We start from the raw sequence: 10,000 nt of genomic DNA on the forward strand, positions 1-10,000 counted from the left end.
TGATCTGGAGAGGGTTATCCAGAGTGCAGTCTGATCTGGAGAGGGTTATCCAGAGTGCAGTCTGATTTGGAGAGGGTTGTCTAGAGTACAGTCTGATCTGGAGAGAGTTGTCCAGAGTACATTCTGATCTAGAGAGGGTTATCCAGAGTGCAGTCTGATCTGAAGAGGGTTATCCAGAGTGCAGTCTGATCCGGAGAGGGTTATCCAGAGTTCAGTCTGATCCGGAGAGGGTTATCCAGAGTTCAGTCTGATCCGGAGAGGGTTATCCTGAGTGCAGTCTGATCTGGAGAGGGTTATCCGATCTGGGGAGGGTTATCCAGAGTGCAGTCTGATCTGGAGAGAGTTGTCCAGAGTACATTCTGATCTAGAGAGGGTTATCCAGAGTGCAGTCTGATCTGGAGAGGGTTATCCAGAGTGCAGTCTGATCTGGAGAGGGTTATCCAGAGTGCAGTCTGATTTGGAGAGGGTTGTCTAGAGTACAGTCTGATCTGGAGAGAGTTGTCCAGAGTACATTCTGATCTAGAGAGGGTTATCCAGAGTGCAGTCTGATCTGAAGAGGGTTATCCAGAGTGCAGTCTGATCTGAAGAGGGTTATCCAGAGTGCAGTCTGATTTGGAGAGGGTTATCCAGAGTGCAGTCTGATTTGGAGAGGGTTATCCAGAGTGCAGTCTGATTTGGAGAGGGTTATCCAGAGTGCAGTCTGATTTGGAGAGGGTTATCCAGAGTGCAGTCTGATTTGGAGAGGGTTATCCAGAGTGCAGTCTGATTTGGAGAGGGTTATCCAGAGTGCAGTCTGATTTGGAGAGGGTTATCCAGAGTGCAGTCTGATCCGGAGAGGGTTATCCTGAGTGCAGTCTGATCCGGAGAGGGTTATCCTGAGTGCAGTCTGATCCGGAGAGGGTTATCCTGAGTGCAGTCTGATCCGGAGAGGGTTATCCTGAGTGCAGTCTGATTTGGAGAGGGTTATCCAGAGTGCAGTCTGATTTGGAGAGGGTTATCCAGAGTGCAGTCTGATTTGGAGAGGGTTATCCAGAGTACATTCTGATCTAGAGAGGGTTATCCAGAGTGCAGTCTGATCTGGAGAGGGTTATCCAGAGTGCAGTCTGATTTGGAGAGGGTTGTCTAGAGTACAGTCTGATCCGGAGAGGGTTATCCAGAGTTCAGTCTGATCCGGAGAGGGTTATCCTGAGTGCAGTCTGATCTGGAGAGGGTTATCCGATCTGGGGAGGGTTATCCAGAGTGCAGTCTGATCTGGAGAGAGTTGTCCAGAGTACATTCTGATCTAGAGAGGGTTATCCAGAGTGCAGTCTGATCTGGAGAGGGTTATCCAGAGTGCAGTCTGATCTGGAGAGGGTTATCCAGAGTGCAGTCTGATTTGGAGAGGGTTGTCTAGAGTACAGTCTGATCTGGAGAGAGTTGTCCAGAGTACATTCTGATCTAGAGAGGGTTATCCAGAGTGCAGTCTGATCTGGAGAGGGTTATCCAGAGTGCAGTCTGATCTGGAGAGGGTTATCCGATTTGGGGAGGGTTATCCAGAGTGCAGTCTGATCTCGAGAGAGTTATCCAGAGTTCAGTCTGATCTGGAGAGGGTTATCCAGAGTTCAGTCTGATCTGGAGAGGGTTATCCGATCTGGGGAGGGTTATCCAGAGTTCAGTCTGATCTGGAGAGGGTTTTCCAGAGTACAGTCTGATTTGGAGAGGGTTGTCTAAAGTACAGTCTGATTTGGAGAGGGTTGTCTAGAGTGCAGTCTGATCTGGAGAGGCTTGTCCAGAGTGCAGTCTGATCTGGAGAGGCTTGTCCAGAGTGCAGTCTGATCTGGAGAGGCTTGTCCAGAGTTCAGTCTGATCTGGAGAGGCTTGTCCAGAGTTCAGTCTGATCTGGAGAGGCTTGTCCAGAGTTCAGTCTGATCTGGAGAGAGTTGTCCAGAGTGCAGTCTGATCTGGAGAGAGTTATCCAGAGTGCAGTCTGATCTGGAGAGGGTTATCCAGAGTGCAGTCTGATCTGGACGGTGATGGCTAAGTTACCTTGAGAAAGTAATCCGATTACTGATTACTGATTACTCCTTTTAAAAGTAACTTAGTTACGTTACATATTACTTGATTTTAAAAGTAACTACGTTAGATTACAAGTTACTTTAGTAGTTACATTCAGCAGCAAAATAAATTTTTCCAATACTCACTTTATTGGAAGTGCATTTTTAACAGTAACAATGTATTTAAGCAGGTTCGGTAACCGAGGCAGAAACTGCTTAATCCAAAAATCCCGAGGAGGGAAACTTTATTGATAATGCAACCCTGGCGAGCACAGTCGCCCCCCCCCCCCGTGTCACTTAAAGGGCGAGACTCGCCACATTACGTTTGTGTAGCTGCGCGGTATTATTTGTAAATTTATTTGTAAACGTAATACAAGCGAACTGGGGTGGGTTTCCCGAAACGTTCGTAGCGCCAAGTACTTCGTAACCTCGTATGAAACGTACGAGGTTAAGAAGTACTTAGCGCTACGAACGTTTCGGGAAACCCGCCCCAGTTCAGTCAGACAGCTTGTGAAACGAAATACCATTACAATTTCAAGCATTTTAAAGTAGGCGACGTTAGTCAAAATTCCAGCACTTTTCAAACGTGGAACACAAAGCAACATTAAAATTCATCAGGTAAATGTTCCTTCCCCTGTTTTTGAGGGGTGTTTCTTTATACTACCACATATCGTTACGGGAGGACACTGCACAGAATGACTTGTAAAACGTGCTCGCGCTCTCACAGGGTCGCGCGCAGCGTGCGGAGTCGAGCGCTACGGTCAGACGCAAAAGTAGAACTGAGCCAAGAAGAAAGCAAAAATATATATTTTACTAGGGAAAATATAAATAGTAACGCACAGTTATTTGGATAAGTAACTTTAATCTGATTACTGGACTGGAAATAGTAGCGCGTTATATTACTCGTTACCGAAAAAAGTGGTAAGATTAGAGTAACGCGTTACTAAGTAACGCGTTACTGACATCACTGGATCTGGAGAGGGTTATCCAGAGTGTAGTCTGATCTGCTTGGGTTTCTCAGAGCCTCATGCTGAAGTAGAAACTCCCACCAGCCGAATAAGCCTGTTACTTTCACCACATTGCAGTCACATTTGTAATCCACCTGTGTCTCTGTCATCATTTTCACATATTTCTTATATGTCCGTGTTGGGCTCCATCTCGTGTCTTTCATGAGCTCACAGCACTCGTTCGACATATCTGTGATTTATAGCCAGATAAATATTTAATCTCCACTGAATAGGATCTCGGTGGGTGGGGGTAGTAATATAATTGAAATCATTAAATGACAACAGCATAAAGAAAGCAGGCGTGTGATTTTCACCTGCCTGCTGATGGCGCTCCTAAGTGGCTGTGATTGGCTGGGCTGTGATTGGCTGGGCTGCAGGAGGCGGGACAGCTGAGATGTAGCACATGCTGACCTGTCTCATCATTAACCCTTACATCCATGAACATCTCCATTCTCTCCATACCTCCCTGTCTTCTTTTACTCTTTACATCTCTTTTCAACTTCTATTCTCTCTCTCTCTCTCTCTCCTGGTGTTTTTATTTTTAACCAGCACACATGCTGTTTTTCTCGATGCCATGACCGTCGTCAGTGTTCACGGTCTAGTACTAAACATACCTTTTTAGCCCTGTCATCTAGGCATTAAAAACATCTACATTACGTCCTGGACGACAGAGGCAGGCTGGTGTGTTTGCTTTGGAATCTAACGTGACTCTTAAGTTCCTCTCCGGTTCCTCGAGGGGAGCACGTTGGGAGCGGAGACGTGAGCTTCTGCTGGTGCGCTGTGTGCCTGGCCAGTCGAGTGGGGTGTGGGCAGTGTGGCTCTAACTGGCTGACAGAGTCGATACCACGCAGACCGTGTGTGTGTATTTCCTGCCCGTCGGTAATGATGAGTGGTGATGATGGTGTGTGTTTATATGTGCAAGGGAGGTCGTGTGGATGGGGTTCTGTGTGTGTGTGTGTTTGGGGGGGGGGGGGGGGGGTGTCCATGTGTTTGTGTGTGTGTGGGGGGGGGGGGGGTGTACGTGTGTTTGTGTGTGTGTGGGGGGGTGTACGTGTGTTTGTGTGTGTGTGGGGGGGTGTACGTGTGTGTGTGTGTGTGTGGGGGGGGGGGGTGTGTTCCCTGTCTCTTTCTCCAGGCTAAAGCAAAGCTTCTTTTTCTTTCTGCCAGAGCGAAGCTGTTCACACACACACACACTGTACCGGTGCTCTGGTATCATTAAATAGAGAAGCAGGTATCCATGATTAGCCTGTGATAGAAGATTTGTTCTGTTCCTTATTGGTGTTAGCACTGTGTGAAGACCCAGTTACCGCTCATTCATTGTGTGTGTGTGTCTCCCCCCCCCCCCCCCCCCCCCCCCTCTCTCTCCTCCAGCTGGTGAGCTCCTCAGCCCCAGCTCCCACTGTACGTCTCTTCATAGGGGTCTGGCCGTGCCGGGCCCCGTGGGCAGCGGGCCCCTCCCTGTGCAGCCGTACCCCGTGGACGAGGCACCCCGGCCGGGTTTATCCAGGCGTGTGTCCCTCTCCCTCCCCTCCTCGCCCATGCTCCCCAGCCGCCAGCCCTATGTGTTGCCTGTCAGGCCCATCGCAAAGTCCCCAGGTATATCCTCTCCACAGAGCACACCCCTCGGAGCACACCCCTCGGAGCACACCCCTCGGAGCACACCCCTCGGAGCACACCCCTCGGAGCACACCCCTCGGAGCACACCCCTCGGAGCACACCCCTCGGAGCACACCCCTCGGAGCACACCCCTCGGAGCACACCCCTCGGAGCACACCCCTCGGAGCACACCCCTCATAGCACACCCCTCAGAGCTCACCCATCAGAGCTCACCCCTCAGCACACATTTCGCATGGCTAAGAGTTTGTGTACAGCTCTGAAGTTAATACTGGGCCTAAATGCTTAAAATACATGTGAGCACAGTGTCATCTACTGGTCATGTATATAAATTCACACAGCCATTGTAGCAGCCTAACTAGAGGCTCATTGCAGCCTCGAGCTGTTGCTAAGGTGAGCTGTGATTTTTATGGCCTGTTCTAGGGTTAAGGAATTAAGGAGCATCTTACAGCTGAAAGATTTTTTTTTCCCGATTTCCTGTCTAATTTTAATTTCCTTTGAGGTGTCGCTCTTTGAGACAATAGGAGTCTTATCTGGAGTGGACCACACACAGGCCTACACACACACACACACACACACACACACACACACACACACACACACACACACACACACAGCCATGGCGCAGGACCTCTGTGTCCCCAGATCCTCACCCACCTAATCCTTGAGTCAGCACATGACTCGGGCTGCTATGAGCTGGATCACAGCCAGAACCCGGGTGTAGTCAGGGCAGAACCCGGGTGTAGTCAGGGCAGAACCCGGGTGTAGTCAGGGCAGAACCCGGGTGTAGTCAGGGCAGAACCCGGGTGTAGTCAGGGCAGAACCCGGGTGTAGTCAGGGCAGAACCCGGGTGTAGTCAGGGCAGAATCCGGGTGTAGTCAGGGCAGAATCCGGGTGTAGTCAGGGCAGAATCCGGGTGTAGTCAGGGCAGAATCCGGGTGTAGTCAGGGCAGAATCCGGGTGTAGTCAGGGCAGAACCCCGGGTGTAGTCAGGGCAGAACCCGGGTGTAGTCAGGGCAGAACCCGGGTGTATTCAGGACAGAACCCGGGTGTAGTCAGGGCTCCTGAAGGACTCCAGGCCTGGTGGATTCTCTGGGGTCGGGATTGCAGCAGTACCATGACAACTGCATCCTCTGCTACCTTTCCAGCCCCCTCCCAACGGCAGCAGGTGAAGCTGATGGAAAGCGTTAGCCTTAGCTCTAGAGCTGCACTTACACCTTACTCCCCACAGGTGGCAGTGCAGACCACTGCTCCAGCTCTTGCAGTGTTAGTCTGCATCAAAGGGGCAGCCTGTGTCTGCCTCCCCGTGCTCTCTGATACGGAGCAGACTGTTGCTTCTGTGCATCGTGTCTTGTTTTTACTGATGTGTGTGTGTGTATAAATGTGCACTTCAAAGCCATGACGTCTTTGAAGCTTTATGATGGAACTAGTTAGAAAAGTCGAACACACACACACACACACACACACACCAAAACAGGCTGGATCAGCTGTGTGTGTAAAGCATGGGGCTAGCACGCAGGAACGTTTGAATGTCTGAAGGCGTTTGAATCAGTTACAGCCGCATGATCACAGCCACCTCAAACACGCAGGAATCTGCTTGGGAGGCACAGGACAGCGACTCACATTAGCGGCCAGACTAAAACACACACACACACACACACACAGCCCACAGATTCAGATCACCCACTTTAAAATCCCATCTGGAAAGATTTAACTCAGTAAGGGCTGTCTCTCTCTCTGTCTCTGTCTGTCTCTCTCTCTCTCTCTCTTTCTCTCTCGGTCTCCCTCTCTGACTCCTCCCTCTCTCCTCTCCTCTCTTCTCATCTGTTCCCCTCTCTGTCGGGCTGGTCGGTGTGTATGTGTGGCTCTGCAGGTTTGGTGAGGAGGCCCTGGTACGTGGAGAGCCCTCATTTTCCAGGGGATCCAGACAGCTGGGCCCTGAGGAGCAACCAACCTTCAGGTGAGACCATCCTCTTCCTCAAAGCTGAAACCTTTTCAGCTTCATCTCAGCTGGATTTGCGTGTGTCTGTGCAAGACTCTCGGTGCTGTGTGTGTGTGTGTGTGTGTGTGTGTGTGTGTTTGTATGCCATTATGCTTTTAGGAGGTGTGGTTCTGTAGTGAGGGGTGGTGATGGAGAGGATGGAGGTGTGGTTCTGTAGTGAGGGGTGGTGATGGAGAGGATGGAGGTGTGGTTCTGTAGTGAGGGGTGGTGATGGAGAGGATGGAGGTGTGGTTCTGTAGTGAGGGGTGGTGATGGAGAGGGAGGTGTGGTTCTGTAGTGAGGGGTGGTGATGGAGAGGGAGGTGTGGTTCTGTAGTGAGGGGTGGTGATGGAGAGGGAGGTGTGGTTCTGTAGTGAGGTGTGGTTCTGTCAGCTGGAGCAAAGACTTTAGAGGAAGGATTGACACATTTAATTTCCTTTATCCCTCTTTTACCCCTCTGTTTCTCTCTCCTTCTGTCTCTCCTATCTGTCCATCGCTGTGTGTGTGTGTGTGTGTGTGTGTGTGTGTGTGTGTGTGTGTGTGTGTGTGTGTGCCCGTGCGCGCACGCGTGTGCGTGTGTTAAAGCTGAGTTACACTAGATCGTTTGAGTAACTTGCTTAAGAGGAAGCTCCTCTTACAATACAGCAGACCTCTGGAGTGTTTCATGGGTGCATACACACACATACATACGCAGGCACACACAGACACATGCAAATGTATTCACGTGTAAGCGCTCAGGCACACGCACGCTGTCACGTGTGCTGCTTTAAATGTGTTGTGTTGTTTTTGGAGTGTCTGTTCTGCAGCTCATGGCCTATTTCAGTCTTTCTGCCCGTGCTGTTATTTCCTGAAATTATATACCATCACTTACGTCTGCAGTCGAATCTTTGAAAGCCATCAAACTTCTGTCATTTCACAGTGTGTGGTAAGAAACAGCCATGCCCCTCACGTAGGTCCATGGAACTGTTCTCCCTTTCCCTCTCTCTCCCTCTATACCTCCCTCTTCTTCTTCCCCTCTCTCTCTCTCTCTCTCTCTCTCTCTCTCTCTCTCTCTCTCTCTCTCTCTCTCTCTCACCATCTCTGAATGTTTGCCACCAGAGTGATGCCACACCTGTTCCTCTCCACACCTGGAACCACCCGTCGCCTGAATCACACTACAGGGGTCAGAGGCAAAGACTAGGGATTCTGGGAGTTTGACTCTTTTTGATCTTTTTGCCCTCAAAGGGGATCCGGCTTTTTAGAATGTTAGAAAGAGTTTTGTGATGTCATTAGTGATGTCATTGCTTCCTACTACTGCGCGTGAACAAACGTTCTGAAGCTCCGTCCTCCATCCTCTGACAGTTCGGGTTGTGATTGTGTTTTGTATCACAGGAACGTTTCTCACCACTGCCGGGCCTGTCTGTTCTGTTCTCTTGCTATAAATAGCAGCTGTGTTGTTCATATGAATTGCAGCTGTGTTGGTGGGAAGGTTCTCACTCACTGGTAAGGTTCACTTACTGCAGCTGATTCGATAACTGCTGTTCGGTCCAAACTCGCAGACCGACTCCAAGCCACAATGTCCTGGGTGAGGTTCTCCAGATTTGTAGCCTCGTCCTTAACTGCAGATGAAATTGTCCCCCCTGTGTTTAATCCTGTTCGATATTTATGGCAATAATATTTACTAGTCTTTTTTTTTTTTCTGGAGGCGCAGACATATCGCTATGGCAACATTCTGTGTCATCCTCTGAGCGATGACCAGCGTTTTCCCAGCAGTCTCTCTGATTCAGGTCTAATGAGCGCTAATGATTTTCACAGTGTGCTCCTTCGTCTTGAGGCCCATCAAGTCTCACCGAATTTCCTCATTAATGCCGCGTCTTTTCCTGCTGGCCCGTCGCTGGCTAGCCTGGGCTCACCGCGCGTGTTTCTGACATTAGACGCAAAAATAACCCCTGGAAACCGTACGCTGTAATTGTACTTGTCATTCTGTGGCAGAAACGTTTGGCGTGTTGGTGCAAAAGCTCGTCGCTGTCCAGCACAAACTTGCTGAACAGCCAAAGGAAATGGAAAGCAGATGAATGATCTGGGATTATAATCAAAACAGTTTACTGGACTGGACCGATACATACTTGCGGTGTCATAATACTGTATATTAGCAAGTCCAGCAGATCCCCTTTCATAATAAAGGTCCTACTGCACAGTGCGATGAGGGTCATATGCACTACTGGGGCTCTTAATACATGCTACTGCATCTCTTATGTTCCTGCCCCAGGCACCAGTGACGTGTGGTGTCCACCATCATGTTGGTCTCATGGGCGGTTTTATTATTGTGCCCCGTCACTGTACATGACAGCCAGCTCCTTAATTAAATAGATCTGAAAGTTCTCATCAAATTAAAGTGGTGAAGAAGTTCCTGTTTCTGTCGGTTTGCAGTTAAACTGTTTGTTTCCTTGTTGAATTTTCCCGTACCATGTAGGTGAAATATAATAATATAATGTACAATATAATGTAGTTATTTCACAAGTTTGAGGTCCATCATTATGCCACAGCAGTAAACACTTTTGTCTTTTTCTTCTGACTTTGATAAAAAGTTACTTGTCTCATCTCAGATCTCTACCACTAATGGCCTTCACTGTCCATGGAGGAGGGTGTGGTCCTGCTAAATACCACGCCATGCTCGACAGCATCTTCTAGCTTGCTGGTTAGATCGTCTGTGTCTGCCACCTCATGGGACCTTTATTTTTTTAATTAGTTCATTTATTTTTGCCTTGGGACTCACTCACATACACTTAGCAGATTGAGTACTCGCTTCAAGGGGGCGCTGTTAGCATTCAGGGCGGCACTTGGGTTCTTGGGTACTCCCTAAAAGTGGTGTTTCACATCCATCACACCGCGTCCTTGTTTTTCGGTGGAGTTTGTCTCTCACCTAATTTTCGACTTCTCAAACTCCTCTCAAGTGGGTCCCCATATCCTCGTGCATTAACTCCCATCTGGAGTTAGCAGGGCGCCACCTGCCTGCTCAGCTCAGCCAGGCTGCTACTCCTCTTCCTCTGTGAGGAGGCTTCACGTCTCAGTCTCGAGCTGCCAACATCTACAAAGCCGGCAGCCCAAGAGAGAGTGCCTGCTGTCCACGCTGAACTTTTGGAGAAGACTGGGTGGAGGGACTCGTTGCAGGTCGCGTCACCTCGGCCGTTGACGAGGAGTAGGATGGGCGCTGTTATTCAGGAGCCACCGGAGGGAGCCACAGAGGCCGCACCACTTTAACGCAGCAGGGTTTGCAGCTGTGGTCATGTTTCGTGTGACCTCAGTCATGTCATTCCTCCCCTCGTGAACCCTGTGTTGGTAAGAACATTGGAGAAGGTCTCCTTCCAGAAGCACAAATGGCTCAT

At 49.7% G+C, this 10,000-nt stretch overlaps 1 protein-coding gene across 1 annotated transcript in view; it reads left to right on the forward strand.

Moving 5' to 3' along the window:
- tanc1a (tetratricopeptide repeat, ankyrin repeat and coiled-coil containing 1a) overlaps positions 1–10,000 on the forward strand; it is a 71,544-nt gene that overhangs the window by 10,906 nt on the left and 50,638 nt on the right. Inside the window, exons 3-4 of the mRNA XM_077016053.1 lie at positions 4,412–4,636; positions 6,528–6,614. Coding sequence (XP_076872168.1) covers positions 4,412–4,636; positions 6,528–6,614 — 312 coding nt within the window. The remainder of the gene's footprint in view (positions 1–4,411; positions 4,637–6,527; positions 6,615–10,000) is intronic.

The sequence above is a fragment of the Brachyhypopomus gauderio genome, chromosome 8, assembly GCF_052324685.1.
Source record: "Brachyhypopomus gauderio isolate BG-103 chromosome 8, BGAUD_0.2, whole genome shotgun sequence".
Lineage (NCBI taxonomy): Eukaryota > Metazoa > Chordata > Actinopteri > Gymnotiformes > Hypopomidae > Brachyhypopomus > Brachyhypopomus gauderio.